Source organism: Stegastes partitus, unplaced genomic scaffold (genome assembly GCF_000690725.1).
Source record: "Stegastes partitus isolate 25-593 unplaced genomic scaffold, Stegastes_partitus-1.0.2 Scaffold655, whole genome shotgun sequence".
In the NCBI taxonomy this organism is placed as follows: domain Eukaryota; kingdom Metazoa; phylum Chordata; class Actinopteri; family Pomacentridae; genus Stegastes; species Stegastes partitus.
In genome coordinates this window covers 95,379-121,804 of record NW_007578386.1, presented here as the reverse complement: position 1 = coordinate 121,804, position 26,426 = coordinate 95,379, and the positions used below count along the sequence as shown (strand labels likewise).

Here is a 26,426-nt window from a genome sequence, read left to right as displayed (position 1 = left end):
AGTCAGTTTTGCTTACCCCATTACATTTATTTTGCATGAAATTAACAGCAGATGATGTATTTCACTAATTAGCAGAATACTTAATGTGTTTTCGAGGTGCTTTCAGTGCAGAGCCTGGCTTCCTTTTTCCTTCCTGATTCAAGCCTGTGTGCAAATCGAGCCAAACGGCTTCACTTAGCTGCTGATCCAGTTTCATATTCAGCGTACAGACACGTTAATAGTTCTAATCTCTTCATCTGACTGTTTGCAATAAGGCGAGCAAGCGGGCGTCCTACGACGCCAAGTTATTCACCAGCTGTCAATTCATGTTTACTGTGTTAATGGAGACACGGAGCAGCAACATCCTGCAGCAGTCTGAAGCAAACAGTCAGAGAGATTCAAACAACACGGAGCTGAACGGAATGCAAAACAATAAATTATACAGCGAACAGTTTGGATTTGGGATGAGTCATGATTTGAGAGGGATTGCAATTTCTTTTCCATCCAAAAATAACAAACAATATAGACAAAGAAAGAAAAATGTCATTTCTGCTGCTGGAACAAACAAACAAACATGTTTCCTTATGTTTGGGAACATCTACAGACCAGGAGGGTCTCTGCAGCACCGCGATGCTTCATCTGAAACCAAACATTCTGACATATTTGACCTTTTTCACTTTTTGTTAAAACATTGCAGCTCATGCAAACTGGATATTTGCCTTCTCCATATTGCAATTTTGGGCTGCAAGGTGGCTCAGTGGTTAGCATCGTTGCCTCGCAGCTAGAAGGTCACACCCAGGATCTTTCTGCGTGGAGTCTCCATGTTCTCCCCGTGCAGCGTGGGTTCTCTCCGGGTTCTCCGGCTTCCTCCCACACAGTCCAGAAACATGTTGAGGTTAATTGGTGATTGTAAATTGTCTGTAGGTGTGAATGTGAGTGTGCTTGGTTGTCTGTCTCTAAGTGTAGCCCTGTGATAGACTGGTTACCTGTCCAGGTGAACCTGCCTTCACCCTGAGTCAGCTGGGATGGACTCCAGCCCCCCATGACCCTAGTGAGGATTAAGCGGTGTATAGATGATGAATGGAAGGATATCACAATTTTGATAATTCAATTAATTGTTCAGCCCTAGTCCCACAGACCTCTGATCAACGTGCTGAACCAGCGTTACTTTATTTCCATCCCATAAGAAGAATGCAGGAGGAGGTGCTATAGGAACTACACCAGGGGTGTCCAATCCTGGTCCTCGAGGGCCACAATCCTGCATGTTTTAGATGTTTTCCTTCTTCCAACACATCTGATTCAAATTATCAGGATCGCTATCAGGCTTCTGCAGAGCTTGATGATGAGCTGATCATTTGAATCAGGTGTGTTGGAAGAAGGAAACATTTAAAACATGCTGGATTGTGGCCCTCGAGGACCAGGATTGGAGACCCCTGAACTACACGGTGCCAGACGGTGCCCTGTCCGATGGCCACGTCTGACCCATGCATTTGCAACACAACAGTTTTTTGACTTTGTATGGCTGCTACCTTGGTCTCCCTTGTGAAAGAGACTTCTAATCTCAATGGGACTTCCTGGTATAGGGCTGCAAGGTAGGGCGGTGGTTGCCTCGCAGGTAGAAGGTCGCTGGTTCGCGTCCTGGTGAGGACACCCGGGATCTTTCTGCATAGAGTCTCCATGTTCTCCCCGTGCAGCGTGGGTTCTCTCCGGGTTCTCCGGCTTCCTCCCACATGGTCCAGAAACACGTTGAGGTTAATTGGTGATTCTAAATTGTCCGTAGGTGTGAATGAAAAAGAAAAAAACTCGATGCACACAAAGAGCTCAACTGAAATCACTTTTATTGTCAATACAGCACACACACACTTGAACTGATAGAAATACAAAAGTTTCTCTGCTCCCTTCTTTACAGTGACGTATAGAATATGCTACAGTAATACACACACACAGCCCTCACACTTGAAATGATATATACCGTGACTGACATCTTCCCATGATCAGCGTTAGTTAATACTACCTTCTGTGGAGCGGGCGACCCACGGACCGCCCACAGAGACTTCATGCAGATTTATATTTGTACAAAACTAGGAGTGTGACTGGATGCAGCTGCAGTGGAGTGACTCGGGGATGCTCCGCGAGATTAACTCGACGACAAAGGCGAGAAATTCTCTTCAAGTGTCATGATGCACGATTCCAGCCCAGGATGCGCTCAAGGTTCTACCTCGCTGAATGTGGTCCAACATCACAATAAAAATAACACAAACAAAAACAAAAACAACATCCTCCATGGCAGAGGTAATAACAACAACAACATCCCAGTGTAGCTCCGCACATCCTCCGAATCTCAGCATGTGATACGTCCTCGTGTCCCCTGATTATCGCAACTGGAATGATCCGAACAGGCCGGAGAAGCCACTGACAATAACGCGCTTGCTTTTTTTTTAAATTTATTTTTTTAGGTGTGTAGCAAAGTGGGAACGCCATAAAGTTTCTATTTTCAGTCGTGACAACACTGAGAGGTGATCATACAAAAAATCCTGGCGCTATAAACAAGCAAAAACTTTAACGACGGCTCACATCTGCTTCAGAATGCACTTGAGACGAATAAAACGGCAGCTTCAACCCGCTAACGTACGACCTAGCATGACGTAAAGAACTGAAAGTGTAACAAACAGCAGCGACATCCGGGCGACTCCCGCTTTCTGTCCGTTTACAAAAAAAGGCAGCTCGAGAAATCTCCCCCCCGCTCGAATGTCACGTATTTCTGGAAAAATTAAATCTAAATCTGGCCAACTCCGCGATACTACCAGCCCTAAAAATGCCCGTTACATTTGTGCATGCAAGTCCGTATGCAAGCCAACTACGACGACAACTAAAAGAATGACACACTGATTCACTGGCTCTGGAAGTCTGACTCAGTAAAACAGATCTTAAAAGATGCATTAAAATGTAGGTTTAAAAAAAAAAAAAAGAAAAGAAAAACAAAAACAGAAGTCCGATGTAAGAGCAGGCATTTAGAGTGAAAGGCTACGTCTGAGTGCATCTCTGCGGACATTCAGTCGACTTTCTTGCCGCGCAGTCGGAGTGTGTCCAGCGTGTATCTGCAGGCCGAGCCGCTGTACTGGGACAGGAGTGTCAGGACCTTCCCGTGGATGAGGGTCAGCAGGGTCTGGTGGCCCGTCGCCCAAACCCGGTACCAAGGCCCGTAGAAGGGATCGGACACGGCCGGACACAGCATGTTGTTCAGGTTGACCTCGGTGGCCTGCAGGAGGACAAACACAGACGGGTTGAGGAAAAGTATTATCCAGTTAGATAGTGAGATTCAGCACATCCATCCATCATCTCTACACCTTAATCCTCACTATGGGGGGCTGGAGTCTATCCCAGCTGACTCAGGGTGAAGGCAGGTTCACCTGGACAGGTAACCAGTCTATCACAGGGCTACACTTAGAGACAGACAACCAAGCACACTCACATTCACACCTACGGACAATTTACAATCACCAATAACCTCAACATGTTTCTGGACTGTGGGAGGAAGCCGGAGAACCCGGAGAGAACCCACGCTGCACGGGGAGAACATGGAGACTCCACGCAGGTGTCCTCACCGGGACGTGAACCGGCGACCTTCTAGCTGCGAGGCAACGGCGCTAACCACCGCTAGCACATTCTTTATTATCATTAATTTTAATGGATCTCTGCTCCAACAAACTACCTGAAGGACAAGCTGACAGCAAATAAATCTTCTACGACTGGACTTCACTGCAAGTTGGTTTTGTTGTATGTTTCTGGGATTCCCTCCCAGATCGATGTCAGTTTCTTCTTTTACTGAAAACGTTATTTTATTTTACAGCCTTCTGCTGAATGGTTTCGTTATTTTACTTTGTTCTTTATATGAAGAGTTCATTTGCAAAAACAGATAACTCCATTTTTGTAGATTTTAACTTGTTTAACTTGTAAATTTTTGTTGTTGGCTTGAGATGATATCTATTAAACTGAAGCTGAGTGGATCTGACTCAGTAGAAATGACATAAAACTAGAGATAACTCAAGTTTGATTGATGTTGTCTCAGGTAGACGATAGAGAAATGGGTTTTCTGAAGGTTTGTGAAGATGGACTTATCTGTTTTTGCAAATTAACTCTTCATATATTTTACTAAGTTGGTTTTTCTTTTTTAATCCTTTGCATTGTGGTCATTTCCTTTTGTTCTGGTTAGATATTTGGATTTGTTTGGTTTTATCTGTATTTTAAAATCTACTTATAAATAAAGATAAAGATAAGATAAAGATAAAGAGACTTTATTGTCATTGTGCAGAAGTACAACGAAACTTGTGTGGAAGAACACGACAATAGCAGCAGTGCAAATAAGAATAAAAATAAGAATACTAGAAATAAGAATAATTTAAACAAAGTACTATATACACAAAGCATTATATACAATAAAGTGAAAAGAGACTAAATCTAAAATAACAAACAGTCTAGTTTAGTTAATGATTTCCACAAGTCCGTCCATGTGCGATGATATTTAAATCATTACTTTATCAACAATAATAAAACATCCTGGCAGCTGTGACGGAGCTCAGGACTCCACCAGCTGATCAAGTGTGACTCACAGAGATGTAAACGGTGTGATAACAACCTCCTACAAACAGCTGGAAGCCATAAACTAAACTTCTGTTAATGCAGAGTGTGAAGAACAACACAGATTACGTCCATGACTGGCCGGTTTAGTTTGAGTTGTTTTCACAGTAAAGTTATATTTTTATGGACGTTTTGTAGCCGGATAGATTTAAGGCTGTTGAGGAAAGCGAATGAGACGAGGGGGGTTTGTGAATGTGGAAGAAAAGTCTGTTGATGTGACTCGTGAAAGTGAAACTCATGTGAAGTCGCCGCCAGACTGATAGAAAGGAGTTCATAAGTGAAAGCGGCTTTATTGTTTAATGGTCTTGATATCTGGAAAACCGAGGCGGCCTCATAACATCACACAGACAAACAGTGAAGCTTCATTAATCCGTCTGTGCCGCGCTGCAATCAAGCTATTCGGCCTCTTTGTGTTTCTATTAATGTCAGAAACTCCGTCCTGAGCTGAAGCTGATTAATACGTGTTGGACACATTTGTGCTGTTAACTTTGATTTGCGGCGAGAGGACAAAATAATACCGATTGTTATGAAACGGGGGATTCAGTATGAGGTAACAAGGTGCAGAAATGAGGCTATTAGCTCTGAAAAAACCGTGACAATTCAGCCGGCGTCGGTTTAAAGCAGAGCGGCTCTGAAAGGTCTGCAGATTTCCCTGAAACCCGTATCGGCGTCTACAACCATCATAACGGCATTACAGAGCAGGTAAACATTTAGAACAATCTGAACCCGTGCAGAGCAGATGTTGATATCTCAGGCTTTGTGCACTTTATCACGGTCGGTGGTTTCAGCTGACAATGACGCTGCAGATATTCGGCCTTGTGGGACTTTTATCAGCTCCCCTGTTTGCCTTTTTCCACTCATTGTGACTGCACTCGTATACGCTCTCTGGGCTTGTAGTTTGAGTTCTTTTTTTAAAGAAAGAGACAAAACCCACAATAAGTAAGTCAACTTGAAATGTCCTACAGACATCATGATAATTACGACTTCTTTCAGCCACAATAATCATGTAGTGAAATGTGAACTCTCGTCCCACTGCTCATGTATGTTGTTGCACAGCAGAATGTGTTCACACGTCAGCGCTACGCAACACGTCAGCACACGTATGTGCACATGCTTGTCATGCTTTAAAGGTAAAGCACGCACGAGGGCGTGACTGAACAAAGTATTTTAATTGATTCAACGCCTGAAGATATTTTTTGATTAAGTCTCTGAGCTACACTAACGATAAAACCACACAAATAGATTATCGTGAGATTAAATAATAGAGAAATATACATGACAACATATTTTAAGTTTATGATTTAAAGTGCTGTGTTGTAATTCTGTCATAGCCATGAAGTGACTTTAAACATGAAGTAAATCTGAGATTATTTCTATTTTTTAATGCTTTATGTTGTAATAGTAACAGTGGTTAGCATCGTCGCCTCACAGCTAGAAGGTCGTCGGTTTGCGTCCCGGTGAGGACACCCGGGATCTTTCTGCATGTTCTCCCCGTGCAGCGTGGGTTCTCTCCAGGTTCTTCCTCCCACAGTCCAGAAACATGCTGAGGTGAATTGGTGATTGTAAATTGTCTGTAGGTGTGAATGTGAGTGTGTTTGGTTGTCTGTCGATACGATGTCCCTTGCCTTCACCCTGAGTCAGCTGGGATAGACTCTAGCCCCCCTAGTGAGGATTAAGCGGTGTGTAGATGATGGATGGATGTTGTAACACATTTCACTCGAGCTACACAACTGTAACCTGACAATGAAACCTAATCAGTCTAAAAATAACGTCCGTGTGTCTCTCTGTCAACAGGATGAATTCATTTTTCAGGCTCAGTGTGTAGCATAAAAACACACTAAATGACACGGTCACATAGAAAACCAACAAAGCAGCCAGTCTGATCATCCTGCTCTCGTGATCTTTCTGTGTTCACCTTCAGGCTCACACTATAGACCACCAGACATTAGCTTGTTTGTTCTCAGAGCAATCACATCATGAAACAGTCGTGCAGCAACCTTTGAAGGTTTTTTAAGGATTTAATCCATCAGTACCTAAAATCTAAATGTTGTTAAAAATATATTCATTCTACTAAATGATTCTTTTATCTTCTCCAAACTGTATGGCTCTGTGTTGTTTTCACTGTCTGAACCAAATCGCTCATACAGGATCTTCATAAATGCTGGACTGAAGGCTGAGTCACCCTAAAAGCAAACTACTTCTAATCCGTGATCTCATTCTTTCAGTCCCAACCCAAAGCCCACGACCAGACTGAGCGGTCAGACTCATAATATGTCATCTACATGTCAGTGCTTCGGTATTTGGTGACTGTTTGGGCACATCCCTGTTTTCAGCTTCAGCAGAAGAAATGTGCATTATCAGTTTGACTAACGGTGCTTTTCTTGTCCTGTCATTTTAAATCCTGTTCACTCCGTCTGAGCTACAGGAAATGAAACCAGCGATGGTGTGATCACGACAAACATGTTCTTTGCACGGTGACATGACACATAAAGCCCAGCAGAGGGCTCCGTCTTACCAGGCCAAGGACCTGCAAGAAGAGGAAGTGGTAGAGGAACAGGAGGCCGGTGGACAGCAGCGCCCACCACATGTCTCCCAGGGGCTCGGGCTTGTACACACCTGCAACGAGAATCACCTGTGAAAAAAAAATCTCAACCGCGACCACACATCTTGTGTTCCAACACTGTGCACCGGTACAATCCTACAGAGCGCTTCCCCGTTAATGCATCAGTTAAATGAGCAGCTGGAGAAAAGCGGGCAGCAGGATGTGGTGTCGAACTGGCTTTTCCGGTTTCCTCACTGCTGAGGTAACGCCAGGGGAGGCATCGCGTTTGCTCTCATTGTATCAGCTTCCCCAGAAAAGCGAGTGTTTCCTTTTGTCAGGCTCCAGCGTTACGTTACTGATGAACAATGAAGCTCTTCTGGCAGAGTTCTGATCTCTACAGCCTACATATTTCTGTCTGGCATTCGACCAGCTGAGCATACTTTTCAAATAAGAACCAAACCTCGTGAATGTATTCCAATCTTTATCTTTGGTGTTGATCTTTTAAAACCATAAATCATCAAGCTTGACAGTAACTCTTTCTTTGCGTATTTGCCTCCAACCTGCAGGATTTGGTTCCTAATCATGAACGCTGTTTCGTGCAGGACAGTAACGGAGCTGCAGAGACGTTGTATCTGCAGGCTAACTTAGTTGTGTTTTGTCCTCAGGAAGCTTCCTGATCTTGCCGCTGCTAATGTGTACATTCTGCATCTGCATCCTGTAGCTGCCGGAGACGTGGGATCCATTCATTGGACACAGAGGAGCAACAAATATGTTTGTACACGGCTCTTGTCTTGAGAGTTTTTACATTTGCTTTTCAGTGGCATGAAGACTATAAGCTTCCTACATGAACGACAACAGCTACCAAGGTTGAACAAACAAAGAAAAAGAAAAAAGAAGCAGGTACCATCTCCAACACCAGCGACAAAACAAGAGGCGGTATTATGACTCTGCTTAGCCGGCATGTGAAAGATATGTGATTGTGCGAGTGCAGAGAACACGGGTGTGGACGCCGCCTACCTCCTTTCCTGAAAAGGTAAAGAGGCACCAGGTACAGCATGGAGTGCTGGATGTAGTAGATCTCCTTCTCGAAGGGAAGCTGAGGAAGGAAACAGAGAATAAAACATTTTGAATCCTCTCCAGCGTTATTAAGGGAAGAGCCGCTCGTGACGTACTGCTGAGATGAAATCTCACTCGCTTCAGGCCGGTTCATGCTTTCCACAAAAAAAAAGGTCTGCGTGACGTACATTTAGTCATCCGCCCAAATCTGGGTTTTTCTGTGCTCGACGAGAAGGACGACGCGACCTTCTGTGGAGCGAATCGCTGAGCACACATGTGGAGGGCGTGCGACTCATTCAAAGTCTGCACGAGGATGTGAAAATTCAATTGGCCCGTAGCTCTTTTCTTTAGATGTTGGAAATGTAGGTCCTGAGACACATCAGGTTGAGAAAGGCAACTGCTGTATAGCTATAGGAGACGGCTATTGTTCACGTACATAATAGATAAAATGCATTAAGCAGAATCTGTGTCCACAATAAGGTCAGACGTCCGTGCTTCATAAACTTAATCGTGCTGTTTAAATGTGCACCAGACCTCCAAGGTTCTGACGTAACCCGGCCGCTCCATTGTCGCTGCCTAGTTTGTATTCGTTCCTCACACGTCTCTGTGCCGAGAGAACTGTTTCAAAGAGGAAAGCTAACCAGGAACAAAATGTCTATTGATCTAAAACAAATGCAAAACAGTGCTTTAAAGTCGTGCTTCCTCGTTTGAGAAGTTCTTTTTCCCCCTTTATCTGATGGGGAACAGGAGATAAAACCTCCACTTGGGTTAGAATAGACTTTATTTATCCTAGACCTGGGAAATTATTGTAAACAGCAGCATCCAAAAACAGAAAGAAAGCACAAGAAAATAACAATAATTAAGTCATATGCAGCAGGTCCAAGGCTCCACCGCCTCCGGTTGGGCAGTGAGAGCGACGTACGATTAAAGTCTCCTGAGATGACGATCAGGTTGTGATGTTTGCAGCTGAGACACTGAACTATGGATGACTGCAGCATCAGCATCAGCCGAGGGTGGGGGATGTAAAGTGTAATCGCCAGGACGTGTGAAAACTCCCTCGGCAGGTAAAACAACTGCAAACCAACCAATAGCATTTTGATTTTCATGAATAACACGCTAAAACTTGGCTTTTTTTTTTTTTAAAAGTTCAAACTGTCCAAAGTGTGATTTCATCGAAGCAAATAGAATTTAAAGCGTCCAGCGAACAGATTCAGACTTCCTTCATTAAAACAGCACATTTCCATCATCAATCAAGCTCCCACTTTCCTGCCACTTGAGTCCAACGTTTTGTCTCCTCTAGTAGAAGAGCTGCACTTATTTAAACATCACATTTGTGTGAGCGTCCCCGTTTTGACGAGATAAAATGTCTTTTTAAACAAATCTGAGCTGAGGGGGGGTAACCATAGACTGTATAAAAGATGGACAGAGCAACCAGCCCTGAAAAATGAAGCCAACCCAGAAGTGTCAAAAACCTGCAACATCACTACGTCCGCTAGCTGCTGGCTCCAAAAAGCCCTGGCTCCCATAGACTGGAATTGGAAAAGAAGTGATCACAGATCATGAAATACTGCATTCCTACAGCTCAGGATTTTTTTCTTATTAGTTTTCATGGTCAAATCCAGAGATCAGGTGACCAATCTGAAAATAAATCAATACTGAATTTTAAAAAAAAATCGTCAACATTTTGTGGGGCAAGGGGCGTGGCTGGCTTGATTGACAGTCGGCAGCGACGATGCAGACGAACCGAGCAGAAAGCGGTAAATGTGGGCGGGCAGAGAGGGCCCGCCTCTCAATCCGTCTGACCAATCACTGCTCTTATGGCTCCGCCCCCCTCCCACGATTTTTGCGTCACCGGCTCCAAAAATCCAAGATGTCAACCAGGAAGTAGCAAAACCCTGGCTTCATTTTCTCAGTGCAGAAACCAACGGGTGACGTCACGGTAGCTACGTCCATCTTTTATACAGTCTATGGGGGTAACACTTCCTCTTCTCGCCGAGCTGCCACCAAAAGCGAAACAAGGCACCTGTTCTTGTTGACCTGGAGCGACGTGTGAAGGGGCTACTTACCAGTCTAGTGTTGACTACAGGGAACATCAGAGCCAGCAACGCCCCGTTCAACATGTGGACCTGCAGCCTGAGAACGGAACAAAAGAAGCTTTTAGACATTTAAAATGGCGTCAGACTGAAAGAAAGTTCAATCAGATCGACTCCATGCCCTCCGTCACATCTGCCCGATACTCCCAGGAACTTTTTTTTTTTTCAACAATTACTTCATGCATCATTGCATTACTGACATATTAGCTTGAATCAATTAGTGCTGATCTAAGCGCAGAGGAACAGGTGGGAGCTTCTGTTCCACGTTACTGAAACCCAATCAGAGCCCTCCCTGATGCTGTTAGCAGCAGCTGTCTCTTATTCGTTGGCAGGGTCAGTTCCTGGCGGGGAGCGAGAAGTCAGGTCAGTGATGTTTCAGGCGATCCATGTGCACGCTTTGGAGACTACGAGCCATTAAGAAATCACACCAAGCTGCTGCTGCCGCCGTCGTCGTGATTCACACAAATCAGCGGTTTCTAGCTACTCATTGGTCATTAGTACGATCTGGATGACGTGTATTTCGGCACACATTTGCTGCTTTTTTCCGGCTCACTCACCATTCAGCGCACACGCCGCCTGTCTACTCCTGCAGACAAGAGGGGAAGTGCAACAGTTCACTTGTACACGGTCCGACATGTAGGAAAGAAATGTTTCACCGAGATTTATTCTAAAAGCCACCGTGTATAACGTTTAAAAAGCCCAGGAGCTCGTGTCAAAGTGTGCATCTATCACCTCCGAATGCTTTTTTTTTGTGTCAAATGAGCCAAAATAACTGTTGTGACAGCCAAGGTCACTGAGAAAACAGCAGAGCCGTACGACTGTCAGCTCAAATAAGCCCGGCCGTCGCTCTGGGAGGCGGAGGGGACGGCGGGGACGGAGCTTCGGTACCTTTTCGGGAAAAAACAGTCATTCAGATTCACCACATTTACTCATCATTAGCGAGCGATGTGTTGGAAGATATGTTTAATAACTTTTTGGGATGTGTAGCTCTCTATCACGATCGATACGGCGGCCATGACCTGAATCTCTAACGCTGCATCTATTTCCATATTTCAGCCGCTACATACGACTTATTCGCTGATGTGGAGCTGAAAGTCCCTCAAGTTGCTCTGAGATAGAAATATATGTTTGCTCCTCACGCAGCGCCTGCAGCTGTTTAGCCTGACGTGCAAACACGAGGAGCAGAAAGGAGTCTACTTAAGACAGAAGGGCCGTCCCGTTCTTGAATACAGATGCTGCTTTTGTGCGTTTGATCGACGCCACAATATGCCGACACAGGAGCTGCGTTTAGCATGTAGAGGAGGCTGTACTGTAAAGTTTTTTTTAAAGATCAGAGTTCTGAAAACACAAGAAGCGATAGAAATCATGCTCATCTGTGCATTTCCTACCATATCTGAAGTTTGTTGGCTTCATGTATTTACGTTCCATCTGTATCTGTTTTTATAGTTTCTGCTACAGTCTGCCGTCCCTCACTGGATTCAGATTGGATATTTATAAAAGACGAGGAAGATGTAAAGCCAACACTTCCATCTGCTGTACCTCCTTCTTAAAATTGTTTAACTGATGGCTTTAAAGATCCCATATTATGCTCATTTACAGGTTTATTAAATGGGATCTACAACAACACATTTACAACCTTAAATGTTCTAAGCTGTGTTATTTTTCTCATACTTCCCGTTGCTGCAGCAGTTCCTCTCACCTTCTGTCTCTTGGCACTTTAAAGGCCCAAAAGGAAAATTGTATTGATTGCAGAGAGACGTACAGATGTGTTCGTAGCCTCCCAGTAAAGAAGGAAAAAACAGCTTCAGTCACTGAAATAAGTTGAAATTGACAAAAGTAATAATAAATAAAAATGTAATGAAAATCATGATGTTGCTTTTGAATTGTGGTTCAACAGAAATATTTAAAAACAACAAGCAAACAAGCATGATGGGACCCATAAACTAATATTTAGTTGAACAACCCTTTGAGCCAATCAGGTGTTTTCTGTAACTCTAATTTATCCGGGACAGTTTTTTTTTTTTTAATTATTCTTTTCAACCGTAATTCCAAAGCAGCATCTCATTTCACTAAATTGTAATTTAGCAAATTTTTATTTATTATTACTTTTTTATTTTCTAGTTATTTGAGTGACTTTTGTGAGTTTGTCTTTTCTTTAATGGCAGGGGATGAATACATTTGAGGACGACTGCAACTCTATCAGAAGCATCTCTACACTGCAAAAAAAAAAAGGGTAGCCCAAATATAAGATATAAACACTAAATCTGAGAAGAAAATGACTTAACACTAGTGAAATTATCTGTCCATGCAGCAAGTAAATTCTACTTGATAAATCTAAGATTTTTAATGCTCAATTTAAAATTGTGCTGTAAAATCAAGGACTAAAAATGAGTAAATAACTTTTAAAACAAGCCAAATTATCTATAGTGTGAAAAAAATAAGATTTTAAATCTTGGCAAGTCCCAGATTATTTGTAGTGTAGCGAGGCGATATCGGCGTGAGGCTGCTGCACACTCTTCGTTTGAGGGCGGCTCAAGCTCGCTGCTGTGCAAATGTGTTACGAGGTGACGTCAAGAAGAGGAGCCTGGAATTCAAATGAAGTATTACAGGCAGGTAGGAAGCAGTGGGAGACAGTACCTCCCTTTGTTGTGGACTTTTACAACCTTTTATGGCCGCAATAAAGCTAAAAAACACACTAAAGGATGGAGATGAAGCAGAACATGGGCTCTTTAACTGTGACGCATCCACGAGTTTTATCAAAACTGTGTCTAAGGAGAGAACAGACTAGTTTATAAACACAAAAAGATAAAGAGCTGCGGATAACGACGACTTCTCTGCTTTTATTTCTGCTCATTGCGTTGCAGCACAAGGCCGACTACTGACCCACATCTGCATCAGGACTAACTCCAACAGTTCTACCGGTTTTCCTTCTGTTGCGTCTCCGACAAAGCTCGTGTAAACTGCACTCCCTGTTACCGCGGCAACCGCAGACTGTCATTAAAATCGTTCAGGATTAAAACTTTAAGCCTCGCGTTCACACACGTTTACACAAGCTGTCGGCGGTTTACCTTGACGGTTCCCTTTTTACATAAACGAGTAAATTCTTCAGCTGATGCCAAACTATGAGAAAGAACATGATGAATGTGGCTATTTTCTAAACATCTTATTGATCGTGAGATGAGATACTCAGATTGTTTCTCTTTTCCATTTCAGGTGGAGCCCGGCTACGGCTCCTTGATGAACCTGCCGCCGCTCATCGTTCCCGGTGCCGCTCCACCCGTGGGCTACGGCGAGCACAAAGTGACCCCCGCTCGTATTTATGTCCGAGCCAATCCCACATCGCGTTCCCGCCGGCAACAAACACAGTCATTTCTGCTGAATAATTAACAGGCCTGACCAGAGGAGCTGCTGAGGAGACCATAAACCCAAACAAACGCATTTCAATAAAAACCTCTGTGAAAACCCAATTTTACCCCGTCGAAGCCTGCTCGCAATTACAATCAACGGCAATTGCTTTTTATATGAAAACAAAATCCATGTTTAATTTGGTTCACGCTGAATATTCACTTTGGCACCACGCAGCTCCTGTGGCAGGTTCATGGTGAGCCTCTGTTGTGGCCCTTTTACGTTGTCGAAAACATTTTTAACAGTTTAGCTGAGGTTAAAACACTAAAGACAGACACGAGCCACGGGGTAAATATACTCACCTAAAAACAACCATTGCTGTTTTACACGGCGGGCAGGCCAGCAGGAAGATCTGCAGAGTGAAGCACAGGGAGAAAAGAGAAAGCGCATTATTGCATTTAACTCCTACGGTCATTACAGAGCAGCTTGAGGAGCTTCCGGCGCTGCAAGTCAAGAAAACGAGTTTGCACTAATATAATAAGAGCAGAGGCCTTGAACAGAGGGTAACGGTGAGGTGCTTCTTGCTTAAAATCAGGAGAAAGAGTTAAAGGAAGGGGCTGCAAGGTGGAGCAGTTGGTAGCACTGTTGCCTCGCAGCAAGAAGGTTGCCGGTTCATGTCCCGGTGAGGACACCCGGGATCTTTCTGCGTGGAGTCTCCATGTTCTCCCCGTTCTCTCCGGGTTCTCCGGCTTCCTCCCACACAGTCCAAAAACATGTTGAGGTTAATTGTCTGTCTCTAAGTGTAGCCCTGTGATAGACTGGTTACCTGTCCAGGTGAACCTGCCTTCACCCTGAGTCGGCTGGGATAGACTCCAGCCCCCCATGACCCTAGTGAGGATTAAGCGGAGTATAGATAATGGATGGACGGAGTTAAAGGAAGGGCCTCTGGGGGGTCGTCATGCAATTAGGGTGGAATTTGAAAGCATTACAGCTGCTGCCAGGTGTTGGCGTTCGTGTGTTTTACTGCCTGACTTCGAGCTGCTGAAACAATCTGCAAGTCAAGAAATAATCAGAGTTCTGGGTAAATTCATAAAAAAAATCCCATTCACGGCTACAAAGGCAGGCGGCTCATGCTTTGTTTGAAAGTATTCATTTCTAAAGAAAAAAAAAAAGGAGTTTGAAATGGTTTTCTAATACCTTTCCATTGTCAGAAATATTTATATCAGAAAGTCGGCCGGTTACAACTCAGCCCTGCAATCTGCGCACCGTGACTCAGGGATACTGCGAACATGGATTGGTTTAAAACACCATCTGACACGAGGAAAAAGCTGGTTTTGCCTGAAGGCTGGAAACAGAATTACAAGAAAGCAATTGACCTGAGATTTGTTGTACAACTACCCACCGGCCGTGGGCTTTTCTTTTTTGGAGGTGGGGGGTTGGATACGTCTTGAAGATTGATCTGCTGTACATCTATCAACGTGTATGAATCTGCAGCGTGAACAGAACTGAGTTTACTTCAGCAGAGATGGTCCAAGTAACAGAAACTTTTAGAAAATGCATCATCCTGAACTTTTAAATACGAGTGGGTATTATGATAATGCATTTACCCTCTCTGGACTTTTACTTTCAAACTCTTCTAACTCGTGAAGATTAGTCATCAGAGTGAGACAATACACGAAAACGTCTCGCTTGCCGGAGAAACTAATAATCGACTCAACAGTGTGCATTTCCCGTCAGAAACACTGCGACCCATCCACACTACAGGGTAACCACGCCGTCAGTGATGAATCATTTCAGGTTTTTAACATTAAATTAGCACGCTGTGGGCCTGATGGCTGCACAGAGCAGCACCACGATGCTGACATCACATATGCAGCAGGGCAGCTGTATGAAACCACACGACTCGGCGCCGCGGCCTCAAAAGGTCCGAAATGAATCTGAGAAGAGATCATGTTGCTGGCATAAATCGGGTTATTCTGCTCAGCAGATGCCACTTCCTCCTTCTCTGCAATGGTCTTCAGACAACCAGGCTGCAATATTCATAACACACAGGGTACAGGATAGCTAGAACAACTGGAACATCTTTTCACGAGTAGCACCACAGTGACTGTAAATATTCTAGGAGCACAAACATCAGGAGTACGACTTAAATCACAAATGCAGCTTGGGATGCGACCGCAGCTCATTTGCTGTGTTTAGGGCAGCTGTTGTCCTCTGATCACAGGTTCGATCCCCCGTCCCTCCACAGTCCAACTGTCTGAACCCGAAGTTGCTCCCCATGGCGGGCAGCACCTTGCATGGCAGCTCTGTCGCCATTGGTGTATGAATGTGTGAATGAGAAACACACTGTAAAGCGCTTTGGTATATAAGTGCAGACGATTTACCATTTTAATACGGCAGCAAATCGCAAAGGAGATGATACAGGCAGTTCCATGTAAGGCACGATGCTCGCGTGGCTGAGAGCATTGCAGAGGTTCAGGCTTCAGGCTTAATGGCTTCCAGACAGCGCCGATGTGCACAGAGTGAGCCCATCTTCACCTTGAACAGCTGCTCAGGTGAGGTAATTATTAGATGCTGTGCCAATTAAAATACCTTGTGTTTTTTTTTTGTCTGTTCCTGTAATATTTAATGGAAGTGAGCTGATTAAACAGTAAGGCTGCTGGTTAAAAAAGGCTACATCAGCATTTGAAAAACATATAATTCCTTTTAACAATTAACTGATTATTGATTTTTAACGTGGTTGACTATCGGGTAGGAAATCGGTTTACAATTTTCGTGTCTGAATTGACAAAGTGTGTCAGAAAAGTTCCAGGACTGGTGTCACAACAGATAGATTTCAAACCCAAACTACCAGTTTCCCCTTTAGACGATCAACCAGCTCGTCTACAAAGAGATTTGTTTGCTTCGTTCAGTGCACGAGAAGAGGTGAGAGTTGTGGCTGCTTCACCATGACAACCTGCTCACAACGCCCTGAGCATCCCACAGTTCCTGGCTGAGAAGAACATCTCCGTGCTGGAGCAACCTCCCTGCTCACCCCACCTGGCTCCGTGGGGTTGTTTCCTCCTCCCCAAGCTCAAGGGGGTCATCAAGGAGACCCGTTTTGAAGACGTGGACGACATCAAGATGGCTGTGACGATGGAGGATCCCTGAAGAATCCTTCCAGGACTGCATGGCGGCAGCAGAGAAGGCTGGGGAAGTGGGTTAGACTCCAGGGGGGTTACTAGGAATATGTCTTTTGTGGCACCAGTCCTGAAACTTTTCTGACACACCTCGTACAGTGTTCTTATTTTTTTCATTTTAACTGTTACATGCTTTGTTAATTTGATGTTTTCTTCTATGGAAACAGGTCATGAAGTACCATCAGGACATCGGTGGCAGTTATTCCTGATGTGCTACACACCTGTACCATCTGTCAAGCCAACCTGAGACCAACGACGGTGCCACATTTACACCGCTTGATGAAAGAGCTCTGCGTAGGACACACCTGTGTTGCCTCACTCCAAACTCCTCCCAGAGCCTCTCCTCTCTTCTCCCTCCTCAAGGTGCATTTAAGAAATTAGCAGAAATTACACGATGGTGGCGGGGGGACGATTTCCTGGAGGACAAGTTTGAATAATGAAAATCACCCGTTATCAGCTCATCTGTTCCCTGTAAAGTTAATGCTTCCTGCTGTTGTCGTGTTTTATGTTTGAAGTCTGCAGTCGAGTTGGCAGCTTTCCACGCGAATGCTGGACCACACTGAGGGCAGAACACACAGCATTGCTCTCTCTGCAGCATCTCTGGGAGCCTCTCCTGCTGGATGGAGAAGGCCTGCTGCTTCCTCGTCTGAGTTGTCCTCATTAGATATTTGGGACTGCAGCGGCGCAGGAGGCCCCGAATGATCTTTTCTTTTTGAAAAATGAACCGATCGTTGGTTTCATCGGCACCAAAGGGCCCAGCAAGAGCGAGCTGACATATGGGCCGGACACATGCAGATGACATCCTGCGCAGAACTGTCCCCGTCCTGCGTTGTTATGATGATGAGAGCCTCGCATTAGCCCTCCACTCTAATCACTCACTCTCCATCTCACTCCCTGCTGGAGTTTACATGATGTACTATCACAGGGGGACATATTTGCCCGTCGCACCGGCGCTCCTGGTAATAAAACTTAAGTCTCGCTGTTTCCAAAAAGGGTCGCAACGCTCAGACGGACAATAGCCGTCAGTGCCGCTGGGTCTGTTGTCAGAGCTCATAGCTGCGTTTGGCCCATGCACATTCCTGAGATGGATTATTACTGTCAGCCACCATTGTGCGCTGTGTTTGGGATTATGTCGGAGGCAGTGAGATGTTGTCACTTGGATCCTTTGTCTCATGTCAGACACATCAAACCAATTACACAACAGTCACTTAGACGCAGCCCTCAAGTCTCCAGCTTTGAACAAATTAAAAAAAACTAATGAAACAAATATTCTAAAGGAGCAAGGAGTCGCAAAGTATTCGCTGTTACGTGAATAAGCAAGAAATTAGGAAATAACTTGTGTAAAGTCTAATTGCCAACGTCTGTTCTCTCGTCTCGGATTGACCGCTGCATCACGGTGACAGAGGAGGGCTGGTTGATGAGGAGGTCCCTCGCCACTGCACTATGGAGAGCGTCCCGTCCTATGGATGTGCGGTGTGGCAGCTGCACGGCATCGGGGGTGAAACAACTTCAGACGGCTCAGTGGATCGTTGGCTCCACACTCCCACACCGGGAGGAGATCTGCTTGAGTCGTTTCCTCTGACGGGCCACAAAGATCCAGAATGACCCCGCCCTCCCAGGACACTATTTACCAGCCTCCTCTCTGGCAGACTCAGGGTCGTGAGAGGCCGGGCCAATGGACTGGAGCGCAGTTTTTTCCCCATGGATGTACAGAGACTGCTGCAGGAGTCATAACACTCCCAGGACAGATGCTCTTTTGCACTCTGGTGGAGTGTTTGCTGTTTCTGTCACCTTTTAGCTCGTTTATCTTGGACTGTGATCATATCGGCTGCCGCAAATAAGAAGCCAAACTAAATTTTGATGTTTTTTTTTTTTTTTTTGCAAGACGACAATAAAGCCTCTTAAATGAAAATTCAAAAATGCTAGTTTCGTTTCATATCGGGGCAACACAGAAGTGGTTAACACTGTCACCTCACATTTTGAAGGTCCTGGGTTCGACTCCCATGTTCCCATGAGTCTCCATGTTCTCCCCGTGTAGCATCGGTTCTCATCGGGTTCTCCAGCTTCCTCCAACAGTGTAAAGACATGCTGAGGTTGGTTGGTGTTTCTATATTGTCTGTAGTGTGCTTGGCTGTCTGTCTCTAAGTGTAGCCCTGTGATAGACTGGTTACCTGTCCAGGTGAACCTGTCTTCACCCTGAGTCAGCTGGGATAGACTCCAGCCCCCCATGACCCTACAGAGGTGAAAGCGTTAGATGATGGATGGATGGATGGTACGTCACCAGTGCCCTCTCTCATCAGGATAATACTAAGAGTTAAAGGTGCCCCAAATTCCCCACAGATCTCAGTTTGATCCAGGATGGGCTGGAAACCCCAGTGCGATCCACGGAGGCCCCACCTCACAGCCTCCAGGACTTAAAGGATCTGCTGATGATTTCTCGGTGCCTGAAACCACAGGATGCCTCGGAGCTGTTTTGGCATCATGAGGGGGATCTACACAGTCCTGGGCAGGTCGTTTTAATGCATGAACACAGAGATGGGAGTTTCCAGTGTGTGACAGCAAAGTTTGGGCTCCAGCATGTTCACTGTGCACACGAGAACTCCCTCAGAGATAGATTTCATACCAATTACTGAGCAGGTTGCTTTAGTCAGTAGCTACTCGCCTGATCGGTGGCGTTTGCGGGTAAACAGTGAAACACAATCCATACGTTAGTGCGGACACGCTGTTATCTCAAACCACCTACTGCTCCTCTGCGGAAACTGCTTCAGTTAATTTGTGACGACACTAAATCTCGGCCTTATCCAAAAAATGCCACAGGAAGCCAGTCGGAGCTAATCTAATTCAAAAGGCCATATCAGTCCAGAACTAAGATTAATCCCCGTGCGAGATGCTGGCCCACGAAGTCTTGATCTTATTTATAAGTGAGAAGCACTGCTTAAGTGTAATCCAGTGCTGTATATATTCAGAGAGAAGGTCCTTGGCTTTTATTAGGTAGATAACACATTTGTGATCCACGGTGTTATCAGCAGCTACATTAAGTATGCAGAGTCGCCTCAGCTGAAGGGACTGATGCACTGCTTCAGATTACTCGTGTGAAGTCCTTTAAATGTTTGCAGAATTCATCCTGCGATATATTCAATAAAGCTACAGGAGCTCATTAAATTCTCTTGATCTCTTATCAATATGAATTACAGGTCATTTGAATGAAAACGCTGCCTTTGCTTCCTGGTCCAGAGGCGTCAGGCTCAATGTGGCGGCTTCCTGACCGAGTGTTCAACAGCGTCGGGACTACCAGCGCTGAAGCACGCTCACTTAGAGGACTGTTCACCAGCGAGCTCGTTGGAATTGACGAGCCAAAGATATTGGTATGCAGCGTGAATCGATCGGATGCGTGTGAAGCTTAAGCGGGGTCTGTTCCTCGGCTGCGCTGCTAATCCGGCGGCGTTCAGCAAACACTTGTAGGGTTTAACTTGGAGTATTGTTTTCAGGTTCAGCCGCTGGCTCCGTGTGGTCGATGGGTGGTGGGTTACCTCGGTTACACTGTGTGCCACGTGTTACCACAGCAACCAAAAACACTCTTGTTTTGCAGCTGTGGTTGATTTTATTTGCATCTTCTTTGCATCCGTTATTTCATATTTTACCTTAAGTTGGAAGGCTTTGCATCGCACATCACATTCCTACACACACATGAGAGGTGGAATAGAAATGTCACTAAATCTGAGCCCCAGACATCAGAAGAAAACATCTCTGCACCGTGTTCGTTGCCAAAAAGCAACCCCACACCTCTCTATCGTTTTATAAACCCAGTAAAATCTGTGACATATTCTGCTTTTATGATCATTTCCTTGAAGGGTCTGACATGTGACCGGACCAAGAGAGCGGGCCAAATGTGTAGCACATGATTATCTTAAATAAGTAACTCCTCTTATCTGGACGTCTTGGGACTTCATGCTCCCAGAAAAGGCAACAAATGTGTGAACATCCAGGCAACACGTAACCGATATTCAGGCCCAAGGCCACAAATGTCAGTGAACGTGTGGTGGGAGGTGAGCACGCTGCTCAGCTCCAGACAGCTCGTTTAAACCTCTGACAACTAAGCACTTCCTCAATGTGTTCCTGTCGTGTTTTTACTCACTGTGGGCTCATTTTTCTCTGCAGCATGAAGCTCTCTGTGGAAACGGCATCACCACAGCTACAAGTAGAGAGAAGTCACAAATGTCCTCTGAGCTGTTTGACAGTCATAATGCCATAAAGGTAAAATAAAAACGAATAAATCAAAGTTGAATTTCTTTGGTTATTCGTTTTACAAGAATTGAAAAGACCCAGAATCGACACGTGGAACATTTTCCCCCGGGGGTAAGCAAATCTACAAAAAACAGTGGCCCTACATGCTATTGAAATTTCACTACTTACATCTTTAAGTATCTCCATATTTGCCTCCTATCTGCTCGTATCTATCCAAACACAGGCTGCAGTTCACCTAAAAAGTCCCAGATTTGTTGGTGTTGGTCACAGATGAGTCAGTGGTTGTGCTAAAGAACACATAATTTTTTTGTGTTTTACAGATTCTGCTACAAACTGGAAAACGTGGAGATGGGGAGAAAAAAGCAAATTATGAAAATAAAGGGATTGAAATGCTTCTATTTTTTAATCACACTTTATTGTTTAACTAACTAAGCACAGACCTCTTGTTTCTTGTGACTACAATTACAAGTAGTTTGTAAAGCGTCTGAGTGTCTTGAAAATCGCTATATGAGTATTATTATTATTATTATCATTATTATTATCATTATTATTAAGTTAGCATGCCTGAGTCGACCTGCTGCTTACACATTTTTATCGGAGAGCTTTTCCTGATTTTATTTAAGTTTTATTTGTGTGCTTTCTACTTTTATCAGTTGTTCTGTGTGCTTATTGTATTTTAATTTTATTGTATTTTCATCTTTATTGAAAAACACTTTGTAACATTTGTTTTGAAAAGTGCTCCATAAGTAAAGTTTCTTCTTCTTCTTCTTCTTCTTCTTCTTATTGTTATTGTGATATTACTAATTGCACAAGTTCGACAAATGATCAGTCAGATCGATCATCAGGTCCCGATTAGTGGTATTGTTCCTTTAACCCTCTATTACCTTCAAATTCACTGACATCTTTTAAACCTCCAGAAAATATCTGAATTAAAATTTCCACCCAAGTTTCTGTGTGAACAGCCTTTCAGATAAAACAGAAAAAAACGATGTGAGTGACTGATTTACAGATGTTAAACACTGAATGGGGTCAAACTGACCCCAAAGATAACAGGAGGGTTAAAAAAACAAAACACAACAACAACAATTTCCAATAAAATATAAATTTAAAAATCCAACACAGCCCTGTCTGATTGGTTCCACGTCACCAGCAGCAAGTGTTGACCAGTTTAATTTAACTAAACATATGCAAAACATAAATAAAGAAATCTACATAAAGTTTTGTGCTTTAATTTTCACAACAACACGTTACTGATTATCTACTTGATCGCACGTAAGAATCGGTCCTGAACAGCGAACGTTCAAATAAAGAGGAGAAACGAGGACAGAAGTCAGGAACGCTCCGTCACCATGTGAAGGGTCGGCAGCCTCGCTTATCATAACTGTACACTCGCTTATGCAGCACCAATAAAACACTCATAAAACACTTTCACATTCATGACCGTGGTTATGGGTCAAACCGGGCTTGCCGCTGTTGTCGCAGCATTACAGACGCAATTAACTCTGATGGTTGTTTCTCTCTGTTAATTTCACAGCTTGTCTGAAGGTTGGAACGTAACGCCGTCTGTTTACAGTCGAGTGTAAAAAATGAAAAATAAAAGCAGAAACAGACCTGATCATACAGGTAGAGGCAGTGAGTCGCAGTAAAACTAATCAAACTGGAAAAACCACTTCCAAAAAAAAACACAGTACACAACCGATGGAAAACAAACAAGTGGCTCGTATAGACGTGGCGGGTAAACACGGCGTTGTTTGTGTAGATTTGAAAGTATGCACTTCACACGCATGAATTTTAACTCAATAAACTCTTATCGCTGAGAAGTTTTAAAATGAAAGTCTGACTGGAAACTGTTAGAAAATAAAGATCAATGGTCTCTTTATAGGTTAACAGACCTCATTACTGATAAGGAACGCTTCCTTTTTACAAGTGCAGTCATAAAGTAATCCAGCGTACCGCAATCAGTGTGATATGGAGAACTGAGTCAACAGTCGGCCGATGTAGTGAATGTGGCTGTACGCAGCAACGATGACGACACCGTCTGCGATACGTTTACTCAACGCACGCAGCTTGTGAGCAAAGTGTTGCTTCGGTTTACAGGCGAGCTTGCAACCTGCGTGCATCCTGTTCTGCAGAGGGCGTGTTTCCTGCAGGTTGCAGCGACATTTATCTTCAATCTGTTTCTGTTTAAAGAGCTCGGCGCGTCCGTCAGGATACCTGGCGAGAACTACGAGGGAAGAAAGTTCACCTGATAAGGTAGTTAACTCACCTATCAGTGTGTAGAGTCCTGCATCAGGTGATGAGTGATCGGACCGTAAACACCACACTGCAGGACTGTCACTTTTTAAACAGCTTTATCCCTCCAAACCAATAAAGATGGACAGCATTTCTACAGCGATAACAGATCAACCATTCACCAGAGCTGTGTAAAATCTGGTTTATGGCACAAAAACATGAGATAGATGAGGCCTAACATCCGGACTTTCATGTTGTTCTTCGTCTTCTTGGGACAAATCTATCATTTAAAAAAAAGAAAAGTAAATAAATAAATTTGCCTAACAATTAAACTAGAGTCACATCATCACAACGGATGCAACAAGTAATCGTCACTGTCGACACAAATCGATGACGTAATCAGCTGCCAAACAATTTCGCTGTCGATGCATCGAGAAAGATGTTGTTTAAACTTCCAGCTGAGCGTTTTGGTTGGAAAGCTTCCAGCAACATCCGACATCTGTGGCCCCACCGATCGAACGATGGAGGCCCCGGGGTGACAAAGTGCAGCTGGCGAGCACCTCGTCAAGTTATCACAGAAACAATCAGATCTTAATGCTGCCATCAGTCTGTCGCTGGGCTGTGCCAAGAAAGAACAAATAAAGACACTGGTGTGCCGTCATCAAGTCCGCTCCAGACCCAGCCGCCGAGTTTAACGACTTCTCAATATAATTTACTAGCGCTGGGTTACAGGAAACTGTAGAGATGTAGCAACAAGCCATATAAATCATTAAAAAACATACACTGTATATTACAAAGCACTGAATTGTCTTTACTGTTCGTTAGCCTAAAAACATCAAGCTAAGTTTAAGAGCTAATCAAATAAAAGCCATCAAAATTCACAGTCTGAGGAGTTGATTGATGGTTTCAAACGACACGTTATTAACACGCTGGGGACTTTAAACAGATTCCCACGATCAGTTTGACTCACTTGAACCAGTGTTTTATAACTACTCACGGTGTCACTCATCAAATGCATGAAAGCAAAGTGATCAGAGGTTTGTTTTAACCTGCAAAGACGAAGAAAATCAAAAGAGAGGAGACAGTAAGGGAACCAGAGAGCTAATTAGCTAAATGACCCATTACTAAAATGGATATTAATGATACACACAATGCAGTACATAAATGTGTACTTTGCCTTTTAGAGGTATTTTTCTTTGTCAGTCACACTGATATTGTGTCACAGATGACTGAGAATCAAGATCATTGTTCTGATTCCAACCGTGAAGCATCACTGATCCTAAAGAAAAATCATTTGTCTGTTTTTCTAACAATGACGCCCATTAAGAGTCGCGTTAATCCCTCCACGCCGTGTTTGTTTAAGGAGCCCCACCCTGATCCACCGGACTTAAACGCACGCCAGCCGACCGATCGGTGATCAGTCGGACGTCCGTCGGCGTGGCGGCGGAAAACGTAGCAGACATCTGTGTTGTCAGATGTGAGGCATCCGCTCATCAGTCATGGCGCGCTGAACTCTTCACCCGCTGTGGGACTCTCTCACCTTGTGCTCGCCTGCTGCTGCTTGTGATGCGTACGTGTGAACATGACGAAGCATCCTCTCCCCACCGACAAACACTTCAATCATGACAAGACCGAACGCTGTAGTAAACAAAACCTAAAATGACACAGTCTGTGACAATTACATCAGCGTTCTGGGCATTCAAGTGCTAATATCCTCTTTAACAGTGAAGTCGATGCTTCTGCTGATGACTCAAGGACCAACTTCAACAACACTCGATCCTGCACATCTCGCCGGGCATCATGGGAACTTTACAGAACTTAGAAGTTTTTTTTTTTAGCCAATAAAATGTCTCATAAAGCTCCTCATTATGTCGGACTCGCTATCATTTCCAGATGCTTAACAAGCCCGATGGAAACAGGAAAACAGCCTCCTGGCAGTCCCTGCTACATGTTTTGATGTGAGATTTCCACCCTGTCTGAAAGCGATTACAGCGTACCAACCGCACCCACACGCCGCAGATCCAACATGAGGAACTCGTCCTGATTAAGTGAGTCAGTGTGCTGCTCGGAGAAGAATGAAACTGCTAAATATGCGACGCGTATTAAAAGCTCATTCCAGTCCTCCTCTCGAAGAACAAAGCTCGGCCCAGCCCGCGAGCATCACCTTCGTCTGAGCAACAATGCACAACACACTGCTGGCTCCACCTGTGTTTTCTCATATCGCACCGTCAGGCTCCGACAAGCCTCTGCTCTTATTACCGGCAACATACGAACGCCTGCAGTCAATCCCTGCAGAAGCAATCCCCTCCAGAATAACTCTGTCACATTAAGTGGTTTCAGGAGTGAAATGAGGATTATGCAGCTTCCTTTTAAAAACCCCACTTTGTTTCGTGTCTTCCTCTGACCACACTCAAGCGTCAACAAGCATAAAACGGTGGATTATATATCGACCTTGGTTCCCACACAGTCAGGTCGTTTTGCAGTCACTTCCTCATCATGGTCACTAATTCATCACCGGTCGCCGTCGTGTAATCTGCAGCAACACATCGATATTACCCGCGCTGCGTATTTCATCAGTATGATGAATACATTAGAACGCCAGCGATCTGTTGTCGCGACCTGTGGCACGCAATCATGTACCGTGAAGGTCAGGCAGTCAGGAGGTGTACAGGGACAACATGCCGGTACTGTACACCGTAACCTTTGATTCAAGAAGAAACACTCGCCCTGCAGGAGGAAAATCTACAACGTGTGATAAAACTGTTCAGGAGTGAAATGATGGCCGACGTGTCCACGGATCCACCTGATACGTCAAAGTGTGAATTCATGGCACGTGTGAATAAAATGATGTTCATTGTGTTTCAGGCGGTCTTTCTGAATACGTTTCTTGCACATGTTCATGTTGCAACGATGGTGAAAATAGGTTGCGTCAGTCGGCCTTTCGCTAACTCTGACTCCCAGGTTGTGTGGTTCAACAGCTGCAACTAATTACTAATTTAACTGTCGATTAATCTGTCGTTTATTTTCTCAATTAACCAATTAGTAGTTTGTTTTATAAAATGTAGGAAAACTGTGAAAAATCTGGGTTTTTCGAAGCCCAATATGACGTCCTGTTCC

General features: G+C 44.3%; 1 protein-coding gene across 1 annotated transcript in view; it reads right to left on the bottom strand.

The window, feature by feature from the left end:
- Positions 1-1,800: 1,800 nt before the first annotated feature.
- tmem164 (transmembrane protein 164) overlaps positions 1,801-26,426 on the bottom strand; it is a 27,211-nt gene continuing 2,585 nt past the window's right edge. The window contains exons 2-6 of the mRNA XM_008290090.1: positions 14,016-14,065; positions 10,282-10,348; positions 8,177-8,255; positions 7,133-7,233; positions 1,801-3,238 (exon numbers count right to left, since the gene is read on the bottom strand). Coding sequence (XP_008288312.1) covers positions 3,032-3,238; positions 7,133-7,233; positions 8,177-8,255; positions 10,282-10,348; positions 14,016-14,065 — 504 coding nt within the window. The 3' untranslated portion in view covers positions 1,801-3,031. The remainder of the gene's footprint in view (positions 3,239-7,132; positions 7,234-8,176; positions 8,256-10,281; positions 10,349-14,015; positions 14,066-26,426) is intronic.